This window comes from Mastigoproctus giganteus, chromosome 11, assembly GCF_048544385.1.
Source record: "Mastigoproctus giganteus isolate SK-2022 chromosome 11, ASM4854438v1, whole genome shotgun sequence".
NCBI lineage: Eukaryota > Metazoa > Arthropoda > Arachnida > Uropygi > Thelyphonidae > Mastigoproctus > Mastigoproctus giganteus.
In genome coordinates, this window is record NC_143585.1 from 176,434,028 (window position 1) to 176,458,912 (window position 24,885).

At 38.8% G+C, this 24,885-nt stretch overlaps 1 protein-coding gene across 1 annotated transcript in view; it reads right to left on the bottom strand.

The window, feature by feature from the left end:
- LOC150078586 (voltage-dependent calcium channel subunit alpha-2/delta-3-like) overlaps positions 1-24,885 on the bottom strand; it is a 713,185-nt gene that overhangs the window by 287,587 nt on the left and 400,713 nt on the right. Inside the window, exon 2 of the mRNA XM_090384626.1 lies at positions 12,096-12,177. Coding sequence (XP_090240752.1) covers positions 12,096-12,177 — 82 coding nt within the window. The remainder of the gene's footprint in view (positions 1-12,095; positions 12,178-24,885) is intronic.

The following is a 24,885-nucleotide window of genomic DNA, read 5'->3' on the forward strand; positions in this document are numbered from 1 at the left end:
GTAAAACACCTCGCACCATTCCCAACGCGCCCCATTCAATGCCTCCTGTGGGGGCCTTCCGCCAAAAGGATATCAGAAGGAAATTAGAAAAATCTTGATGCTAAGAAAGCTCGAGGGTCCTGATAGAATTTCTCCACTTGTTCTCAAAACCTGTGCTCTTGAACTTACTCCTGTTCTTTGCTGCCTTTTTTCACTTTCTTATTCCAAATGTGCTTTTCCTTCTGATGGAACTTTGCTCATATCCAGCAAGTTTCTATAAAAGGGTGCCTCCCATCCAATTACTTCTACTCTTTCTAAAGTAATGAAGAAATCAATTAACCGCCAACTCTTAAACTACCTAGAAACCTTCCTTCTGATCAACGATCGCCAGTATGGATTCCGTCAGTGTCGACCCACTGATGATATTCTGGCATATGTTGCCAATTAATGACAAATTCAATGGAAATGTTCGGTGAAACAAGTAGTTGCTCTTGACATCTCAAAGGCTTTCGATCGTGTTTGGCATAAAGGTCTTCTAAACAAGCGTCCATCTTATGGTTTGCCAACTGTTTTTTGTAATTGATTACCTAGTTGTCTCTCTGATCGCTCACTGAGGGTGATGTTAGATGGCTCTCTGTCTTCTAACTTCTCCACTAATGCTGGTGTCCCCCCAACGTTCAGTTCTTTCCCCCACATTTTTCCTCTTGTATATTAATGACTTTCCATTGACCAGAAATCCTCTCCATAGTTCGCCGATGATAGCACATTGCATTCCACTTTCCATTGAGAAACCTTGCCCCGCTGAATCAGCTTCAACTTCTCGAATATTCGCTATCAATTCCTTAAATGCCGATCTCCAGTTAAATCTCCAGTGGGGGAAAGACAACTTAGTAGATTTCAATCCTTCTAAATCTCTTTTGGGGATTACCCTGACTTTTAATCTCTCTTGGTACAAGCACATTACAAATATTGCTTCCTCTGCATCTAAAAAACTTGGTTTTCTCTTTCGCTCTTGGCCTTAGTTTTCATCCAAACAGCTGGTCACTCTGTACAAATCGCAAATACAACCTACCATGGAATATTGTTCCCACATCTGCGATGGTGCCCCCAAAATTTTTTTCAGGTTTCTCGATTCCATTGAGAAGAGGGCAGTTAGGTTAATTAAAGACATCTCTAACAGAGCCTCTCCTCTCACTGTCTCATAGACGTACTGTTTCTGCTGCATTCCTTTTCTACAGATACTTCCATGGGCACTGTTCTTCTGAATTGGCTTCTATAATTTCCGCTCTTTCAAAACAGTCCGAACACGTGCCGTCACCAGCCAACATCCATTTACTGTCCAACTTCAAACCCACAGAACCAACTTTTCATCTTTCTCGTTTATTCATTCAGCTGCCGTTTTCTGTCGTGTTTGGGGTTTAAAAAAAAAAAATAAAAAAAAGAAATTATATTACGTGTTAAACAAAAGGGACAAACCCGCAAGAATCGCCAGAGCAACGCGAATCGAGGCAGATACAATTAAATTCACAACGTATAGAAACAATATAGGTCGGAGAAAAGAATATACTATATTTCCCAACTTAAAGGCATCATAACAAGCAAGGAAAAGTGGACAGTTTTGGACACGCTACCACCTGGAAGGAAACTGAAATCACAGGACTACGTTGGAGATGTGGGTGAGAACGAGTTACTCATTTCAGATGACCAGGAAAAATCGTAACCACTTTATTTTAAATGTGAATAACCTTTTTCAAGACGAATTTGAATTCAGAGACAATGAAAGGAGAGAATCTGCCAAGTGCTCAATCAAGAGCTTTTTTTTCCCTTCTCGCTACGCTCTCAGATCAAGAAATTTCAGAAGCAGGACATCAATTGAAAGGAAAGGGAGCCCCGACTTTGATGAAATATCTCCTGCTCTGCTGAAGTAGGTATTTAACTCGATTCTTACACCACTGAAGTATATCTACAATCTCTTCTTTCAATCTGATAAATTCCCTTCTCAATTCAAAATAGCAGTCATTGTCCCCGTTCCAAAGTGAAAACACTAACTCTATCAACAACTTTCATTCAATAGCTATAATCTCAGTTTTTGCAAAATTATTCGAAAAAATTCTTAATAGTGGACTCATGTTCTTTCTGTACGTCAATCAGCTTATCCCTTAACAACAGTAACCTATCGTTCAAAAATATCCACTGCTTGGCAATTGTTGACTTCTGATCTAGGATCACGGATTGCCTTGAAGGAGGTCACTACAGAATAGCACTCTTTCTAGACGTATCTAAAGCTTTCGACAGCATAAATCATAAAATTCTGCTCAATAATCTCAAAAATCTTGGTTTGAGAGGGAAAATTGACCTTCTCCTTGAAGACGGTCTTACTAATCGGCCGTTTGTCGTAAAAACAAATCATTTCTCCAGGGGAGTACCTCAAGTCTCACTTCTCGGACCCTTTTTCCTTCTTTACATCAACGAATCTCTCCCCCCCCTCTCTCTCTCTCTCTCTTTCTCCCCACCCTGTAGCGTATGCAGATGAAATTTCCATTCTGATCACAGATAAAGACCGTAACCAGCTTCAACTCAAAATCTCTGCCTTGCTCTTTTTGTACTGCATTGTTGGCTTCAAAAGAATCAGCTTATACTAAATCCAGAAAAATCCAAATATAGTGTTTTGAATGAAAAATAAACCACTAAATAGAGATTTCGAAATAATGTACAAAGTAAAACAACTGGAAAGGGTGAATGATACCAAGTTTCTAGGAATCTGGTTGATGATAAGCTGAGTTGGGATAAACAGATGATAACCTTATGAAAGAAGACTGTCACTAGCGGGAATACTCGCTCGAGCCTCTGCATGGGTATCTCCTTCCCTTCTCAGACTAATATTCCGTTCCTTAATTCAGCCTCACCTATGGAAAACAACTCTATTCTCAGTAGTTGCATTCGTTCAGTTTTAGGCCTTCCCTAGAATGCATCGGTAAGTTTGAGATACAAGGAAGCAAGGCTCTTCAGCATCTACCAACTGCTACAGAAAGCTGAAGCGGTCTATGTGTACAATTGCCTTGAAAATTCCAAACTTTCCTCCTCTCTTCAGATCCTTTTTCCTAACAAAAGAAAAAGAAATGTCGTAAGATTTTAGAAATGAAGCAAACCTGAAAGTTTCGCTTTTCAGAAAAACCATAGGAGAGAAAAATATAAAATACAGAGGTGCTAAATCCTGGAATAATCTTCCGGAAAAGATCAAAAATGCTACTCCACTAAACCGGTTCAAGAAGCTCCTAATTGAACACATCACCAGATATGTCTGATTCCAATCACCTTCCGCTCAACTCCAGAACATTAAAAGCAAAGGAAATGCATTACCAATTTGGAAATTATGTAAATAAGTTAAAGGAACAGTTGCCAAAAAAAGCGTGTAACACAATGAAATAATTTAATTTTTTTTTTTCTTTCATAATTCCAACTTGTAAAAAATTGTAAAGTTCATTAATAATGAACTCTGTAATAAATGAATAAAATATATCCGTTTTATTTATGATTTATTCTGTTGAATAACACCCGTAAACTTGAAGAACTGTTTTTTGTTATTTCATATCTTTTTCAAATGGAACACCCCTAAAAATCCTTTGGCTTTATGTGTTCTCCCTCGCTTATTGCTGTTATCTCGCAACAAGTGTAACATAAAATAATTAAATTATCAATACTGCCTCTCCCTACGCTGTCATTCTAAATTAATTTTAACTGTCCACCTAGGCTACAGAGGAATCAACATCCATTTAATATTAGAGAATGTAGAACAAATCATCTTAAATTTGAATATTTTAAAAGCAGCGTCGCATTTCTGAATGAAAATAAGCTCGACATTGTTTTTATAAAACCAATATTAAAAGTGAATTTCATAACTTGTTTTATAGTTTATAATAACTAATATATACTAGTTAAACTAATAAGTATTTAAAATTTCATTTATCTAAAAGATAAAGAATTTTATCATGTTATAAAATAACAATGCTTTTATTATATTATATACTTTTATAATTATACTGTTTATATTTATTGATACAACAGTATAATTTTGTAATTATACGGTTGTATCAAAATGTGCGTACCCTGACCTAGATAAAACATCATCAGTAGGAATATTCCGTTTTTAATATAAATTGTCTACATATTCAATAGCTAACGTGTGAAATTTTATTCCCGTAGGTGATCGTACACCAGAGGTGGAGCCAGGAATCTGAGTTGACAAAGTGGAGTATCGAGCAGTGATCAAGTTTCTGCATTTGTAGGGCAAGAAAGCTCAGGAAATTGACGAAGAAAGGAAAGCTGTGTATGGGCAGAATTGTCCATCCTATGATACTGTAAAAAAATGGAAACGGGAGTTTCGGTGCGGTCGTACAAGTGTCTTGGACGAACCAAGAGAAGGAAGGCCATCAACATCCACAGAAAGTGAAACGGTTGTAAAGGTTAAGCAGTTGGTGCTGAGTGACAGACGTGTGACAATTCATTTAATCGCAAATGCAGTGGGAATTAGTTATGGGTCTGCTCACAGCATTTTACACGACCATCTGCACATGTCTCAGCACGATGGGTTCCCAGATTGCTGACGCCTTTGCGGAAGCAATGTTCTCGCCGACTGTTGGATTTGTGTAATGAGGATATTGAGAAGTTTTTTGATCGATTGGTGACAAATAACGAATTCTGGGTGTACCGTGTCTCAGGAAGTCATCAAATGAAGTGGAATCGTGGTTTCAGGCAAAAAAGTGTGGACTACTATGATCGAGGCATTAAACAACTGATCCATAGATGGCAGAAATGTGTTACCATACATGGAGATTACATAGAAAAGGATTAAAGTTCCTGTGAAGTTTCACCTTTCTAGGGCTATTATTTATAGGTAAAGATACGAACTTTTTGATACCCCTCGTAATTATACTTTTTATATTTTTAGTTATATTGCATTTTTGCAATTAAAAAAAGAAAACAAAACTGTATTTATTGATGTTTATATATTTTAAAATTTGCTGTTTAAATAATATACATTTCTGTATATTGTACCTATACCTGATTATTATAACCTTATTTGTAAATCACAAAACTGTTTGGCTGTTCTTGTGATTATTAAGTCAAAATAATAAAATAAACGTTTCAAATTTGTAAAAATAAAAAAATAAAAGCACACCACACTTTCTGTTTATACTCCTGCATGTCCACGGTCAGAGGAGTTCAAAGATAAATTTGAGTTTAGGCCAGCGGGTGTTGATTGCTAGAACAAACTTCTATCTGTCGTTGTGGAAGTTGATAGCTTAAATAAATTCGAGGCCGAACTAGGATAGGCAGAAATACCTTTCCATTTCACCCATACATTAACTTTGGAGTTAAAGAATGGGTGAAATGGGAAGGTATTTTTTATTTATTTTTTTTTTTTAGCTGATGCCGTATAAGCTTGCTTTCTTGCATCATATGCCTCTATTAATGATTAAAATAAGGGCCAAGGCCTCATGCTACGAAGTAGAATGACTAACATGTAGGTTACTGCAAATGCATAATTTTAACATAGCTATCTACCAAAGTAGTTAAATTAATTAATTAAATTGGCATCGTTTTGTTATATCTCATATTGTGAATGCCTTCACAACGAGTTGCCATGGTATTGCACTACCTCGAATAAATAAATAAATAAATAACACTTCACCAGAGAAGAAGAAGACTACTGTTATTTATTCTCAGCGGATACCACCACCACCACCCCCCAGACGGCACCGTTTCAAAGCTCGTTGGCTTCTCTTCGGTGGGTGGGCAGGTACCATGGTGTTGCAATAGTGACAACCCAGTTGTGAAGTATAACTTCACAATATGAGAGATGCCTTTTATAGTCTTTATCACTGCACACCATCAGGCATCTCTCATATTGTGAAGTTATACTTCACAACTGGGTTGTCACTATTGCAGCACCATGGTACCTGCCCACCCACCGAAGAGAAGCCAACGAGCTTTGAAACGGTGCCGTCTGGGGGGGTGTTGGTGGTATCCGCTGAGAATAAATAACAGTAGTCTTCTTCTCTGGTGAAGTGTTATTTATTCGAGGTAGTACAATACCATGCCAACTCGTTGTGAAGGCATTCACAATATGAGATATAACAAAACGATGCCAATTTAATCAATTAATTTAACTACTTTGGTAGATAGCTATGTTAAAATGATGCATTTGCACTAACCTAACATGTTAGCCTCTACTAATGCTAAAGACAATACGACAGCAACATGGCATTTCAGTTTGATTACAAATAAATATGTTAATTATAATTTTAATTATAATTTTTATTAACTCGTATCCTAAATCACCGATTACCCTATCCTGCTTAACTGCCACGAAATAAGAAAAACAATGAACCTTACTTGTCTTTGTTAGTATTAGTAATGACACATGAAGCAACAACCAAAGCTTATGAAGCATCGGTTAACTGGAGGGGGGGGATTTCCCGCATCACCTGTTCCATCCTCTCCAATAATTCCTCTAGTTGTTCCTTGAATTTATTCAAACTACCCGCTCGCTCCCACAACACCAGATGGAGTTTGTTCCAACAATTAACCAACCACCCGCTGGCTGAAGGCAAACATCCTCACCGATTACCCTGCCACCCATCCTTCCTCTATTTGAATCTGTCCCCTCACGTGTGTAGTCACAGCAAGAGGAGGAATGCAATGAGCATTCAGCTTGCTCAATCCATTCAAACCTTAAACACCTCAATCAGACAACCTCGTAGCTACACAATGAAATTTGCAAAACTGAAGCCTTTTTTTTTTTTTGTTACGAGCACCAATTTGTTCCCCTCAACAATTTCGTTCTCTTTTTCTGTGGTCGTTCAAACAAACCCACATCCGTAGTTAAATGAGGCCTCAAAACCAGTACTCAAGATTTAGCCCAACAACTGGATAATCACCTCCTTTTTCCTCCTGGAAAAATGTCCGTATATATCATTTGACAAAATCCCATGAGCTGTGCTAGCAGCACGTCTGAACTGTCAGAAAACATTATTCCGAATTGAAAAAAAAAAAAAAAAAAAAATTCTTAAAACATGACCGTTAAGAACATTTTTTTCAGGAAAAATTTTAAATTTTCCGAACAATATTGTCCAGTTGAACCTCCAAAAAAGTTTCTAGCTTTAAATGACAAATCTGTCAAATCACTCGAGAATGGCAAGTTCAGTTTTCAGTTGGCAATTTGCCCAAACAGTAGTTGTGGAGTCATGTGATACGACAAAGCAAGCTTATGTAGCATCAGTCAAAAAAAGTAAATAAATGTTCACACATCCATTGTTTGTTCAGCTATTTTCGAATAAATTCAAAGTATTGGAGGGGATGGACAGGTGATTTGGGATTTTTTTTTTTGACTGATGCTGTATACGCTTTCTTGGTTATATCATTTGCCAATTTACTTACTAATACTAAAGAGCACGTGCAAATACAAATTTCGCCGAAATAAACGAATTGAGAAGTATAGTAATATTAAAAACAAGTAATATAGTAGCGGGAGGGAAGCAAAGCCTCTAAAATAGAAATAATAGAAGAAATAATTTTAAAGCTACTAACTTAATACCAGATGGTGTGAAATGTCACATAAGCAATATGGCTTAGCGTTTTCAACAGAAAACCATACGCCAAATTGCCCAAGAATTTCTCAACAGTAGAAACTGGAAAAGTAAATAAAATTGAAAACACGGAAGAAAAGCAAATGTTTTTCCCCATCGAGATTAGAAATAAAATCCAAATTCTGCCAACTACAGAGATGTTGGGATCAGAACCAAGTAAGCTGTGGTGCAAACAGTGGAATATCACATAAGGGGAAAATGAAAAGAACGAAAGAAACGTTAGGACATGCATGAAATCTCGTACTCTTAAGGAGGCTTCTGGGATAACGTAACTGAGACGTACTTTGTGATCTGAGTTATTGTTTTGACATTCCTTTGTTTCAAACTCAATTTTCTTTTAAATATTTTTCCTTTTAATACAATTTTTTCATTCTAATATTGAAATTATTTTTCAAAAATGTACTTTATTTATTCTTTCCTTTGTTTTTAATTGTGCGTTCTTTTTTCAAGTTTATATTTGTGGTGTATGCTTTTTGTAGTTTGAATGGTGCATTCTACTAGCTTTAAGTTTGCTCTCAGTATTGCTAGGACTTTATTATTACATATTGGGCCTACTTCTACTCCTGGGTTTTCAATTTTGTCTATTACTTATCCCTTTATTGTGCTGAAATACCAGGGCTCCACTTTATGGGAAGGCACTTACGTTGGCAGATACTTTGCTCTTCTGTTTATGTCCTTTTGCTTTCTAATTCTAACTGCTTATACGCCACGAACTAGCGCAATTCGGGGGCGATTGTGGTTGTTTTTATCCTGTTTCTACCTCCACTTCGCTAATGTAATATAGTATCTGCTTATTGCATTCGCAGTTCTCTCCCCTCCGTCGCTGTATTATTTTGATATTATTTTTATACAATCGTTCTGGCTGCTATCTGTTGGGCTAGCTCTTATTCTGCCAGTGGACTACTAAACTGTTGATTATTATATTTTTACTGTATGAACTGTTGGTCTATCTTTAAGTCGCGTTATACTGGTAGAGAGCAATCAGAGACAGAACTTCATTATTTGGATATCCTGTGAATGGTGCTAGCCCTTGATAACTACAATTCAATTATCCTGTTGTTAATAATCGGCCTTCATATATTAACATTACGGGATTTTTTAGCTTTCTCTTTGTTTTAGCTCATGACGCATTCATCTTTTCCCTGTGACTAGCGTATTTCTTCTTATTTCTACTGGAGCTTACTGTTTGTTCGGCTCAGACAATTTCCATCTGCCTCCGCGGTTTGCACCTTTGGTATGCTTTTTTTTTTATTGTGTGTTTGGTCTCAAACGGCACCAGGGGTTTCCTCCCCATCTCCGCGTACTGCATTGTGGGCGTGAAACAGAACTGTGAATGCCAGAGGTTTAAAAGTATGGATTTTTTTTTGTGTAGTATCGTGTACCATTGTTCCTCTGGTCATTTAGCCGCTGGGCCTCAAACGTTGCCCACACTCCGCCTCACGGAGGCAGACCAGATGAACCACTATTATAGTTATTTACTCTTGCAGGTCCTGCTACCTAATTTCTTGAAATTCAATGGCTAGGACCTAAAAAAAAAAAAAAAAAAAAAAACATTATAGATAGGGGTCAGCCAAAAAAGAGTACTAGTTATGAGATTTGATGTTAAGTTTTTTGGCATGCATTACGTTTACTTTTCTCTTTACATCTCTCGTAGCGCTTTATCGAAGTTGGATTTATTATTATTATTCAATTTATTGCATATGCTTCACCCCTGAACAGCCTTCAGCTAGGAGGATGCCTGTATAAATTTGTACATTATTACTTAGACAGAAAAAAATAGAAGTCTTACATAAATTATGCATACATAAACATTAGTTTCTATAATATAATGCAACAAATAACATATGCCAGCAAATATAGCACATATACACAGTGACACAGCAAAAAAGGTAGAGGCATAAAATGTATATGTATCGTAATATATACAACTAACACATATACATACAAACAAATAATTTAAAAACAAATTAATTCTTCTCTGTAGAGAAATTAAGTAGGATTCAACGGAGATTCCATCCAGAAGGAGATAATCAGGAAACTTCTACAGTTGTATGTGGTGGTACTTGTCCTATTTCTTCTGAGATCTGTAATCTTCTGAGATGTGATAATAGTTTCACTGGTGTAGTTACCAGGTTATTTATATCTGATGTAAAATTTATATTACAAGAAAATAGACTGAAATGGATTTATCCTGCTATACTGACAGGATGTGGGTCTCTAAAATACAAATTATTCAGCTAGGTTTAGAATTTGATTACAAATGCTTATGAGAGGCAGCTGAGACATGGAGGCATACTCTTTTTGACTGTAGTTTATATAGTGAGGTACGAAATGAGTTACTTCAAGTAATCACTTTAAATGACTCCAATCGCTTGAATTAGTATTGAATAGTTTGCATTTTAATGCTTTCCAGCAGTTTTGTTTACGAGCTTTTACTAAAAGAAGACAATTAATATACAGAAACAATTAGCACTGGTATTTTTTTTTTGATAGTACCTAGGCTTGGGCAACCTGGGTACGGGATTGCTAGCATCCACTGGACTAGCACTCCTTCCAGTGGATGCGGATTTGTGCATTTGGCACAGTGACTGGATAACATGCCCGGCTCCAGGCAGCAGCTGCCCAGGTGTTGGCTGTTCCTTGGTGGAAAAGAGGCCTATTAATTCCACCTTGTGTATATATACACAAGGTGATTCACTCCCAGTGCGACAAACTTGCAGGAGGTGTGGGGGGCACAAAGACGAATCGGAATCACATAGCATTGCAAGGTCCGAAATGCCTTCGTCATGCGGTAGAGGACGTTGAACGGGAGGTCGCGTGAACAGCGATCCCGCTGGAAGTCAGCATTTGCGAACCGGTTCCCGGGGCAGTAGGATGGACGAGTATTCAAACGTTGAACTGGCCGACATGCACCTCGCGTATTGGTCTGCGCTTGTACCAGGAACGTTTCCCGCACAGGAGTGCTCCTCATCATACGATTTTCGCACATGGACACAGAAGGTTACGTGAGACTGGTTGTTTCACGAGAGGTTGTTGTTGTTGTTATTTGGTTTTTTGGAGCATTAGCAACTTAGGCCATATTGCTCCGGGATATGCGGTGGTCATTCCCTGACCATTCCGCATTCTCCGTATTTGGTGGTGACAGGGCTCGAACCCCGGTCTAATCAAGAAGCGTGTGCTACGCACTGCTGCTTCTTCCCACCTGGCTACGGAGGCGCGACCTCACGAGAGGTACCCTGAATCGAGAGTGAACGACGAGGACGCCAGACAATGAGGAGAATGTCCTACGTCTTGCAGAAGGCAATCCGAGTACTCGTACTCGAGCGATAGGCCAACTCCCAATCCACTGTATGGAGGATACTGTCAACAAACCAAATGAGTTCATACCATCTGCAACGCGTCCAATCATTGGAGCCTGCAAATTATCCACTCCGGAGAACTTTTGCTACTTGGTTTCCTCAACAGAATCGGTTCGCAAATGCTGACTTCCAGCGGGATCGCTGTTCACGCGACCTCCCGTTCAACGTCCTCTACCGCATGACGAAGGCATTTCGGACCCTGCAATGCTATGTGATTCCGATTCGTCTTTGTGGCCCCCTACGCCTCCTGCAAGTTTGTCGCACTGGCAGTGAATCACCCTGTATATATATATATATATATATATATATATATATATATATATACACACACACACACACAAGGCGGAATTAATAGGTCCGTTAAAAAAATGTGAAGATGGAAGCGCAAATGAAACAAAATGCCATAACTTCATGAGAGTTAGTGTTCATGTGAAGCACTTTGTCGGTTTACAATTTTCTCAGTTTTAGATGGATTTGGCTTTCTAATGTTTTATTTAATTTAATTATATTGTAAATAATTCATTCAGCCGATTGAGTGAATATGTAAAATTGTATACAGTATTTTATGTTAATATTTATTAATTGCTTTATTTTTTTATGTATTGGTTAACTTATTAACCTCGGTTAGAACAAATTCTAAATTGAAAGTTATTAGCGCATATGGACTTCGGTCCTGGAGGCGCATGTTAGCAGCAAAGTGCCTAACATATCCTTCGCCTATTAGTTATGGCATTTGCGTAATTTATACTTCCATCTTCACATTTTTATTAGACCTATTAATTCCACCTTGCATATATATATATGGGTTGGCAAACTTTTTTTTAAAGGGTCCATAGATCTCAGATTGGGAACCACTATCCTAGGGGTTGTTTTTAATACTTTCACTCATAATAATACAGAAACTTACAATTGGGTGGATACAGATAATGCTATTCTTGATGGACAGACTTTTTCCTGCCATCGATGCAAATGAGGATTCTTCTTTTCATGCCAAGGGTTGGATTAGATATTATTAATTTGTTCAAATTAGAAATTTATATGAAATTAGTACTGGGAGGCTGGTATGCCACCAGTCAAGAGAGAGAAATTGAATTCATATTGTTCTTACCTCTGCTACCCTCCTGAGACATGTAGCTTCTGCACTCCCTTCTGCAATGCTCTTTCCAAATTTTAGAGCCCAGTTTTTGACCCTGCAAAAAGAAGGGGAAAAAAAAAAAAAAATTAGGCCATCAGCTAAAAACAAACAAACTGGTTAAAACAAAAAAATAATAATAGCAGAAAAATTTTTAAAAAGCCCTCTCCCATATTAAATAATAAATTCATGATTAAGATGTTTATGTGCAGAAATTTTATTTTATTAGGTTCATCATCTTTTGTTCAGCTCACATGACCAGAGCTATAAATACATGTTTTGTTCGTTGAGAGAACGAACAAAACATATATTTATAGCAAACTCTCGTTAATCCGGATTAATTGGGAGAGAGGTCGTCCGGATTAAGCGTTAATTCGGATTAGTAAAGCAAAAGATAGCCTTAAAGAACAAAAATTTAAAACACAAATAAATGGAAAATTTAATAAATAAAAATATGGGTAGTGTTGATGGAATTAAAAAAATATATCACTATAGCGCATTTATTTAAAAATTATAGCTCAAAATGCAGCACTTTCTACCCATCCTAGGTACTACCGGCCAGCTGCTCCGCAACCTCCAACAAATCAGCCACCAATCAGGAAGGTTGGACGTTAGCTACACACAGCTCCGAATTGTGAGAGGGTAAATTTCCCTCCACAGACCGGGTACATGTGATCTCTTCCATCACCACCTCGTGAAGTTGCTCCTGATGAAGCCACTTCCTCCTTTATGCCTGCCGTTGAAGTCATGTCCACTTCCTGCGTTGATAACAGAGTAGAGGCTATAATTGCGCGTAACGGTTTTATTCAGGGGATTAGCGGCTGTACGGAAGTCAAATCTGCCCCTGGATTAGCGCATATTTTTGTAATAAGGCTTGATCCTGATAAGAGTACATTTTTGTAATAAGGCTTGATCCTGATAAGAGTACATCCCCAAAGGACGTTTGGAATTTGATATTAAGCAAGACTGGAAGTTTTGGCGGATACGCTAGTGTCCGCAAAATGCGCACAAGAGACCCTTATTATGCATCTTTCGATGTTGCTTGTTCAACCTCTGATTTAGCTGCAATACTTAACCCTCACTTGTGGCCGCTAGGTTCAAGAGTCAGGGAATTTCGGAAAAAATCCTGAGTCTCTATCCTTAGAAATAGCCTCTAGCAACTAAAGAGATTCGGAAGACATTGGATCCGACAGGCGCTGCTCAATTTTTACTCAGAACGTCAGGAGTATCTGCAATAAACAACTTTCCCTGCAATCACTCTTGTTTCTGGAGTAATTTGGGATTATTTGCCTTACAGAAACCTGGATGTCTTCCAATAAACAGCTCGATACTTTGTTGAGAACCTCATTTTATAATGCGGCTGCTAATTATCGTATAGCAAGAAGAGGAGGAGGTGTTATGATTATTTACCATCGCAATTTTTCACTTTCCTGCCCAAGGATCAGCCATACGGAACGCTTTGAAGCTTTATGTGCTAACGTTACATGTGGAAAACACCAGATCCAAATTTGCCTAATTTATCTTCCACCTGCGATCCATCTAATCTCGGATAAACCCACCTTCCTTACTGGGGACTTCAATATGCCTACCCCAAACACTCGGAAGCTAGACGTGACCAGATTACCTTGGTTGAAAATTTAGGGCTAGATTTTCTTGAATCACGGCCTACAAGGAGCATCCAGACGTTACACCTAGTATTTCACCGTGCTGCAGATTTGATATCCATAATCCCGACCTTTGCCTTTAATTCAGACCAAAAACCACTCACCTTTGCTTTTAAGTTCCCATCGATGCACCCTGATGAAGCCCTAACCAAAACCATTTTTTCAGTAAGTTATTTCATCAAGCTAGATATCATTTTGAGTTTTCTCACCTCAACCAACTGGGATTTCCACCCTGCCAATCGAAGAAGCCACTAATGGCTTGCCTTCCCACTTGACAGCAATGGCTGTTCAAGGAGCTTCAAAAACCATCAGAATCTCCAAATGGACAAAACCATGGTTCTCAAGAGACCTGCAGCCGGCCTTCCTGGATAAGCAGCGTGCCTTCAGGAAATGGAAGACTTCTGGAACCACATGATTTTATGAACTTGAAAAAGAAACGTGCATTTTTCCTGAAGCAACAACGACACGCCAACAACAGATATATAGCTAACAAATTAATGTTCGAAGCGGCCATTTGCAAAGCACCACAGGGATATTCAGACAGACGAGAGCCTCTTCATCGGACAATACTTTTGGTGCGAGTTCCGTAAAGGAGGAATCTAATCGTCCCATCTCCATCACTTTACGTAATTTGACTCTCCTGTCTACGCTTATTATTACGAAGGAAAATCCGATGAAAGTTATCAACCAACTACCAAACGAAGCTATCGTCGGACCTGATGGTTTCCCTTGTTTATCATTAAAAAATCTTGTGTCTTCATTGTGAATGTCCTTTTACATATATTTAAGGAAATTTTGCGAACATCTGCTGTGCCTGAAATTTGGGCACTACTGCGTCAAACCCATTCTAAAGAATTTGAAGCCTAAAACTGCGAAGGATTTTCGTCCGATCTCAGTGGGCTCTTGGCTCTTGGAATTTGTTTTTGAAAAGACAGTCCTAGCGCAACTTATCGAGCACTATTTTCATCACAGACATTGCCACCTTCACAGCGCTAACTCCAGGGGTTTACATCTGGTGAGTATGGGCTTGACACACCCAGGGTCCTGAGCTGGATATCATCATTCTTCTCTGTCTTGGTCTCTCTCGGGAATTTTTTTTTTTTTTTTTTTTGGCTGGTGCAGTATAAGCCTCAGGCTTCCTTGCACCGTATATCTAATAATAATTACATTGTTTCGCATACAGGAAGCTTTGAATTCTAGAACGTAGATCGACATAATTTATTTTGACTTTAAATCTGCATATGATAGGATTTCCATGACATCTTTATTTAACATTCTGAAGAACTACTTCAAGGTCCCCGATAACCTCCTCTCCGTACTATAAAAAAAAATTGCAGGAAAAACGAATCCTTGTTGAGTACAATTGTCTCTCACAATTCTTTACTCTCTTCAGGGCGCCTCCGTAGCCAGGTGGGAAGGAGCAGTAGTGCGTAGCACACGCTTCTTGATTAGACTCGGGGTTCGAGCCCGTCACCACCAAATACGGAGGATGCGGAAAGGTCAGGGAATGACCATCGCATATCCCGGAGCAATATGGCCTTAGTTGCTAATGCTCCTAAAAACCAAATAACAAAAAAAAAATTCTTCAGAGGGGTTCCACAGGGCGGCGTTTTGTCAGCAGCACCTTTGGAACCTCTGCTAGCAAATTTCCAAAACATGACATCGTATGCCGAAGATCGGAAGCTTTTCATTCTTTCGGATCAGCCGGAGCAAGCGATCTCTATCCAAAGAGTTGCAACAAAACAAATCTTTGAGATAAGCGCCTTTCTTCAATATATTGGTCTTGAACTAAATGCCGAAAAATCTGGCCGGAATAAGTTTACAAAAAGGAGAAGAATAATCCCAATGCACATCTCTATAAATGGACATTAAATTAAAACTGTTCAACTCTCACAAGGATCTAGGCTTGGTCTGGGATTCGAACCTGTTTTTCAGGAATACTTCAAGGAAGCTAGAAAAATTCTTCTCAGCCCTTTGGTCAGCTCGACAGGAACTGGTGGTTACCGCAATAGCAAGCTGACAAATATATCCGATCTTGTGTCGTACCGGTAGCTCTATGCATCGGAAATCTGGTCCTCTGCCCCTTCAACCTACCCGCAGCAGTTTTGGGGGATTGAGTATTGGCTTCTTCGATCCCTCAATAGGACTTCAGGATATCCCCTTACGATCTCTAGGGGTATACTAAATTCGCTGCATGAAATGACCCCTTGGAAGCAAATTATCACCACTCGCAACATTATTACACTCTCTAAGCTCATTTCCGGTAAACTAGACGCTCACAGTATCGAATCCTGCCCAAGAATAGCAGAAGAATAAGTAATCGGCAAACATCTGTGATCCGGGCAGCCCTCAACCAAATCAGCTCGCTCAGTCATACGTTCTCAGCAAACGCGATTGGACTTAACGACTTAAACATCAAACCTGATCCAATTTGCGTTGACAAGTTTTTGCAGATACCTACGCTGTCTTGCAATTTTAGACCTCCATTTCATCATTTACGTGGCTTCTGTAATTGAGGATCATTGTGCTCCTTCTGTTCCAGTCAGCCTACAGCATCCTGCCGGCATCCCCGCACTCTGCTTGGACAGACGCTGACTGTATTTGAGCATTTATGTCGAACATATTCTGTCTTCGCCTTGTATCTTTATATATTTTGTATTACTCAATATAGATTTTGTTTTGCTATGTTACGTTTTTCCTCCTAACTGATTGCTAGTTAATTGCTGTACAGGGGTGAACACAACTTTTACTTAATCTGAATTAAATAAGAAAAATAAAAAGACAGTACATTTATTCATCGATAGATGGATAAATCTGTCTTTTTATAGATTTATCAGGTGGCGCTGCCGTAGCACGCCAACGCCACTTGATTGTTGCTGCAAATTAAATACAGCTTCTTCCAACAACACTTCTTTTATCATTTTTAATGTCTGTCTATTTAATACACTGCTTTTTTCACTCCCCACATCGAATTTTAAAGAAAACGATTTCGTAGATTCTTTTTGTTTTTTAATATCTGGCACAGCTTGTTGGCCAATACCAAATTCTTTATCAATTTTTTCCGGTAACACCATTTAAGTTGTTCCATCACTTGGAGCTTGTTAAATGGTAGTTAAAGTAACGTGTTTCTTTTTATTCCACTTTTCAATTCATTAGAACCCATAATTATATAAAATATGTTAACTTATGTACATATATACGTATAAAGAAGTACTGAAATGGGGCGATATAAGCAATAATATCCGTCCGACTCAGAGTCAACAACGATACTGAACAACACGCAAGACAATCTAACGTATGGTCTCTCTCTCCCCCCGCAGTCCGAGTGACTCTTCTGCCTTCCAAAATCTCGTGTCTTTCAGAGTACTCAAATGTTAACAGAATTTCATATTTCGACCCGGATTAACTGTAACCGGATTAGCGAGGTTTACCGTATGTACAATTTCAAATTGGCTCACTTGTTACATACTCAGTTTCTTTCCCTTAAAAATTTCGTTTTAGAAGGGTTGAATGATGACTGGTCAGCAATCAGTTACCACTCATTCTTTCCCTTATCACAAACAAACACACGCGTTATGAAAAAAATATTTAATTATCAGTTAACATGAAAAACAGAAATGTCCATGATGATATAATTTCGAATGCTGACGACTGAAGCGGTTCATCTCTTCCGGTAATCAATCAGAAGCAGAAAATCCAACGAAACGAACTTACTTCCGATACTTATGTCTTGCCTTTACTGAAACCAAATCAGCTGAAATGTCGTTTCCCAAGAGGCACTGCCATTACATTTCCAAACGTAAAGGCAATGCCATGGTGTTCTTTCTTATCTAGTCTGCTAATGTATTAGAGTTTTCTTGGCACAGAGTATTGAATATTGAGGTGGCAGAACAAATTGCAAGGCGGCCATTTACCATCTCGAGCGCTTCTCCGCACACCCTCTCAATCTCCCTCATGGCAGTTTATCACCTCCAGAAATATACAAATCCTGGCGAAACTAGTAGTGGCATGGCGCTCGCATTCGGTGGTCCCCCGGATTTGTGGGTCCCTGAGAGTGAAACAGAACCAAATATGCCAGATTTTGCATCATCAAGCGTCCTAAAATTCTGCAAAGCCTTAGGGCGAAAACCGATCTAAACGCCAAACTGCAAATTCATTACCCCCCCCCCCCCCCCTCGACCTCTCACATCTGCTTCGTGATGACAAAAACACAGTATTACACGAAACAAGCTCCACTTCAAATATAACGTCACTGCATGCATTGAGCGAATGTTTCCGGCCAGCACCATGGCAATTATCTGGAGAGAAAAAAAAAAAATTAAGTAATCTCTAAATTCCACAAAGGATTTGATACCCTTTTCAACGACCCATCCTCACACTTGTCACTAGTGACCAACAGTCTCTTTGAGCAGGGAAACAAAAAAAAATTAGGCAGAGTGTAAATTTTTTTAGGTTGTTTAAACAATTTATCCAAATTGTTTATCCAAATTGTTTAAACAGCGATGTTATTATCCATTTATTGAACGTATGAACTTTGATTTAAGCCTGCCCTTTTATGTTTAACATTGTATATACTACGGTATTATTTATGGCCGGTTTACTTGTACACTTTCCTATTCCACTGGGCTGTCCGAAGGATAGATATAATTTAATAAATATAATAATAAACATTTGTCAGCAAACAAATTATTAAGGCGACAACTCGAGGTATGTTTCAAAACCTGGAAATGTGTTTAGAGGATGAGAAACAACAAATCAAAAAGCAGGATTCAACAAACGCTGTACAATAGAAAGATTGCCGCTAGCTAACATTAGCAATTTTAAGCTCATATTTAAGTTAAAATAAATTAAATTTTCTGTTTCTCCGGCACGACAAACAGGTCAGTAGAGTTAACAATAAATTGTCAATACAAATATTTATCGTATTTAGTAGTCACGGGCTTGAACCCCGGCCCACTCAAGGGACGCGTGCTATGCACTCTCGCTCCTGATCAGGACCGACTAGGCCCTTTGATCACTTTCTTGTATGAATAAAATAAAAAGACGACGCCAATTATACGCTCATATCGTCTGACTTTGAAACTTCAGTAAACAAATAAAGATCTCTCTCGATTTCGGAGAACAGCAACAACTGAATACTTTGAGTTAAACGATGAAGCAAGAATATTAAAATAGGCTGCTCTAATACAGTATATATATATATATATTTCAAAATTCCTGGCTGGTAAAGCTAATACAGTACTTTCTACCTTCCTTCTGTGGAAGCGACTTCCCCCACCCACCACCCCACTGAAGCCAAAGACGGACAAAACCATTGACTGTTTACGTCACAAGCACATCAGGCGCTAGGGTGCGTGTGGATCGGCTAGTTCCACATATACACACCCTAGTGCATGGCGTAGTTTTATCCACAAATTTCTGGGTTCTCAACCTGACGCACCCCTACACAAGGCTTGAGATCAACACCAATGCTGCTACCAAAATTACGTAGACTTAAACTGACTAACAAGTAAACACCCGCGTATAGCCGAATCCTGGAATCAGGTGGAGTGTACATAGATAAATTTGCAATCCAATCCGCGTATAGATGCCGAATCGCAAAGCAAATCGACCCCACACAGTCTTACGTAAACTTCTTCAAGCATCTCACGATGCTCTGAGAAGTTTACGTAAGAATGTGCTGTCTTCCGATCCTCGCGATGATATCCAATCGATATTGAAATAGTATAGTGGTCACCAAAATACAGCGCTTGGACGCACGACATAAGGCTGTAAAACCATTCATCTCCAGTCCATTTGATCAACTGTATAATTGGGTACAAGCTGTGCTGTAAATAACATTGACTGCAACAGGCGACTTCTGCCGCACATTATAATTGCACGCTTTGGAAATTGGCTAGAATTGATTTGGGTATATTTTTCTAATTACATGTAAATATAACTAACTATAATTTGCCTTCTACTTTTTCAGAATTAACCTATCATATCAGAGTTAACCTATCTTAGATTACACTTAACTTTTCATTATAATAATCATCAACGTAACCTACTAGGGAATACCTTTAAAGAAGGAGTGAGAGAGAGAGAGAGAGAGAGAGAGAGAGAGAGAGAGAGAGAGAGAGAGAGAGAGAGAGAGAGATCATGGAAGCGTGTATACCGTCAAAATAATATCTATATGCGGAGAGGATGTCAACATGAATGAACATGGAGCTGGCAAGTTTACAGAACGATCAAAATAAAAATACTAAAGCCTACAATAGGCCTAAGTTGATCTGCAACAGTACAGCAAGGCTTGGCCACAAAAGCTGAATTATGAGAAATCACTAGCGAACAGAGACAAGGAATTTTTCACGTATATCATTACAAATAAGGAAGGAACGAATTAGATCGGAACCCGGCGTAACAGATGCAGATAAGTCTTCAGTAACCCAGCTGATTTTGCCGTTGCATCTACAGACTATTGCACATTGATTTGATCTTTCCAGACGAAGGATTCTTCATGATGAGGATTAACTGTGCGAGAAGAGTTAGTCTCACTTCATGGTAGGTAAAATCATGCAGGCAATGATCAAGAGTATAATACAAAGACATTTACTAGAACTGGTATTTTGAGGAAAACACAGCATACCCTTGTAAAGGGGAAATCGTGTTTAACCAACCTGGTTAGACTATGTATAAATATAGTGCAAATGCATCAGAAACCTGGTTAGCTATTTTCACACAGCGATTCAGGATGAAGATGGGTGTATGAAATAATCCTGGACATTCTTTGGTCAAATTCTTTGCTAAAGCAAAGAATTTGACTCTGTCTGTACGAGAGGTTATGTATAAACTGATACCTACCGTGATCCGAACCATTCTTAGATCACTGTAGATAATAATCTTAGATGGATCGCAAGATGGCTGCAAGGTTATGATGTCCCTTCAGATGAGAATACCTTTGGAAGTGGAAATCCTCAAGAATCGGCGCTGAGACCGCTGTAATTCCGATTCAAAACGACTTGGACAGGCTTCAAGGATGGTCTGAAAACAGACAGCAATGTTTGAAGGCTGCAAAATGCAAGGTTTTTAGAAATCACAATCCGAATTGAATTAAAGACAGTAATCTGAGGGAGGGGTTACTGTCATACTATCAGACAGACCCGTAGTTCTCATTGCAATGCAGACAGGCGGCAAGGAGGTCTTATGATACCCTGTCAATAAGGTTGGACATTAGCTTAGACATAAGGAGATCATAATCGTAAAGTATAAGGCAACTGTAACACCGCCTTGTAATACTCTGTACTGTGTCTTGTAATGCTATGGAGACCACACCTTAAAAATACATTAGCTTCTTGAGAAGGTCCAAATTTGGGAAACTCTCTTGGTGAAATTGGAAAATGGGAGCACAAATGAGGAAAGATTTTGAATGATGTGAGCTGTAAATGGCACTTTCAAGTTTGCTGCCCCTCTCGCACGTTACAGACAGATGTTATGTTAAGGAGTCCTTATGTGCTGTGATTTAATGACTAGATCGTAGATATAGCTTAGCTTAATTTTCTATGAGGTGAGTGCCGAAATTAAGCTAAGCTATATCTACGACGTTACAGACATCATTGAGGTTTACAGAGGCACAGTAATTCAAATTATAGGGTAAGAGGCATAGACTAATTGTAGGAAGTTTCTGAAATGGGCATTGGCAACCTAGGCGTGCCTCTTGTAAGAGGAGCGAGGTGCTGTTTAAATTAAACACCGTTCCTCAGCAAGGTCGTTACGGTAGCACAGCGGTTGTAATCACAGTCCTTCCCACACCGAGTGGAAAATTCTCTGGTTCGAAACCGCGTCAGAAATGCGAGGTACATTAATGGGCTTTTCTCACTCCATGGCCGAGTTACTCAATCTGACGCGGGGGTACTTGAACTTTGTCTCCAGAAAAAAAACCAAAAAAAAAAACCCCTTTCTATCCTATGGTCGCCTGAAACCGATCAGCAAAATGTGTCGGTGTTATCAAACCGGGCAAAAAAAAAAAAAAAAAGCTATGGAATTTGTAGACTAACACACACCCACCTGTGGTTTCCCACATCTGCGCCATATGAACGCTATCAAGAAATACAATTGAAAATGCAAGGAAACTGTATTATGTGTAGTACTATGCTGGGTTTTGTTGTGTTCTGGCATTCGATCGCAGAGCCCCTGGTGGGACTCCTCGTTGCCCGCTAGGAGGTAGCCAGGCTGCCCATTTCTCTGGCTGGTCACCGTCAGGGATAGACGACGTAATTCTCGGGTGGTTAGATACCAGTTTGTTCTTGAACAATAGTTGTTTCTTTTAAAAATAACTCAATAGTTCTCGCCATTTCTTCTTTCACTTTGCTGGTGCAGCAAAATGCTAGAGTTTCTTGGCACCATCCTGCACATAACAATACTAATATAAAGGAAAAGTGGGCTGCAACTGCAAAGTCGAAGACGGGACTGCTTAAAGTAGCAGCGGTCGAAATTGTGATCTGTAATCAAAGTGAATTATAGTTTATGCTCTCGATTGATAATTTTCTTCCGAATTCTTTCGGCAAGAAAGGAGTGGTAATATTCACATCGACGCAAAGACGTTGCGAAGCTAATATACGTAAAAACAGATATCACATTTCCATTAGAGGGTAGGGGTGATTATACTTTAAAATTGAAAATTAAATCTGACATCAGTTTCGTATGCCCTAAGCATCAGCTGCTTCCCTTTTTTACCACTCAATCCAAATTCTACTAAATTTGCTGAACAGGCTGCATTTTCTCATAAGAAATAATAAAAGCAAGAAGGAAACGTCCTTACATAGGTAAAAATTAATTTTATGCGGTACAAATATTTTTCAGATGAAAACTGTTTACCAGTTCGCCTCCTCCGGCAGATCAGCGAAGTGATCTTCAATGCTGTTGTTCGAATTATGGTTGCGTGTCAGATTTGAACACTACTTTTAATGGAAAATGTCACACGAGGGGTCATCGCTTAATTGTTTGGACACACGAGCTTGTTAACAACGGTAATATTTTCCGACTGGTCATTAACAGCTACAATTTCTGAAACACCACTAAAATTCTGATCACTTCCGTGAACGATCTGTTCGAAAAAGAATTTTCATAAGGGGCAAAGGTGCGCAGAGGTTTAGCAACACCTGCATTCCCGAAAGAGAAAGGAGTTATTTCCCGATTATCTCGGTTTTTTTTTTTTAATACCTTCTCTTCATCTTTCATTAACTGCTGCCAGTGGAATAGTGTCACTAAGCCTAATTCATGTAGCGCATTATGAGAGTTGCCGATGATGGGCCACAGCTGCCTCTTTGTTCCTCATGTCGGAGCAAACACCATCATACCGAACCATATACTCTCGTCATTACACCGTTTCTGTTTTAGCAAGTTACGCTCTGTCAACCATGCACACCGCACTCAGTTCCGAGAACATCCTCCTTAATCCTCCTTATCTCGAGAATCCCTCTGGGAAGTATCTTCGTATATTCTTTTATGGTGATTCTGACGTTGGCACCTGTTTGCAGCATCTTGGTGGTCGTGCGTGATGGAGTTATGAATTTTTAGTAAGTTTCTCACTCTTTATTTGCCGCAGTTGGAAACTGACTGCTTTGTAGCCGAATACTCGGCCATCTACCTTAAGGAACACAAGCTTACTGCAAATATCAAGTCGAATATTCTTGACCTGCCACTATTTTCAGCTGCTCAAATGAGCAATGTAAAAGTTAGCTTTCCTCCCCTAAAAACTCAAAATTCCATAAGGCAGGATGCGTATCAATTATATTTATTTAGCCCAGCAATGTTCCCACGTTTTCTTTTGAATTAAAATCGCAAGTCTTCAGGTCCGTATAACAGTTGATGCACCCGAGTGCATCAATCATTTTGTAACTAAAAATTAATTTCTGATATGTACTTTACAAGTTAAAAATTTGAGTGCAAGGATTTCTTTGTGATAAATATTTACTTATATAGATTTCTGATTTACAGATCAGGACCAGAAGTAGTAAATGGCCAATCGCCTTGCATAGAAATAAAAATATAATTTTCTGGAGAACATACGAGCTAGAACATAAACGCTAAAAATTTCATTAATGACTTGTCTAAGTTTTTAAATTTACTCAATTTTTACGTACATAACCGGGATCGATCTAGGACAGAGAAATCGAGCCTTGCTACAAGGCCAGTATTTCACAAGGGAAGTGTGGGAATGAGGAACATCATGATGAAATTATTATTATTTTATCATAGGAAATAAGGCTATAATGCGACCAATGGGGTAAACGATTATGATGCAGTCATTAAACACAGTTGGAGGCAAGTAAAAATTTGAAATTACATAACCTAGATGTTAGTGAAAACGAAGCTTTTGGAAGCCTTTATGTACTATAGAACAAACTGGGATTACTCGTAAGATCCAAACCTGCTTCGCGGGCTGGCTAAAAGATAGGAAAAAGTTGCCATACATGGCAAGTATTCAGATTGGACCAGTGAAACCGTGGGGATCCCTGTTAAAAACAGGAGAGGATCTCGGTGTTCGATTCCCCTCCTATTTTTAATTTTCATATATGATACTGGTGGTTAATCCAGGCCGTAATGCTTCAAAAAGACTTGGATCGGTTGTATATAAATGTTCGAAAAATGACAAGGAAAAGTTTAATGCTTCTAAGTGTCTTACACTTGGAAATTCTGGAGTCACCTCTAACATAGATGGTAAAGAAGTTGAAACTTGTTCAAGACGAAAAGAAAACGTTACGATTGAACTTGATGAAAATTTTTCCATGCAATGTGAAATGGCCGCTAGAAAGGCACATGGTGCCCTGTCCATAATTAGACCTTTGCTAGTAGGGAGGACGAATTACCTTCCCTTTCTATGCAAGAAGTTGGTTAGACCGCATTTGGTATAATTTAGCCTAGTCAGGTCAGGTCTGAACTGAACCTAAAAATAAGTAGAACTTCTAAAAAGACAACTCTAAAAAGATCATCTAAAGAAATCTCTAAAAAGATCATCTAAAGACATCTCTAATCGATAAGCATACGAAGGACTAATGGAAGATTTCATTGAGGATGAAGCGCTGAAGGAGTAGAGTAAAACGAATGAGGAAGGGCTATTC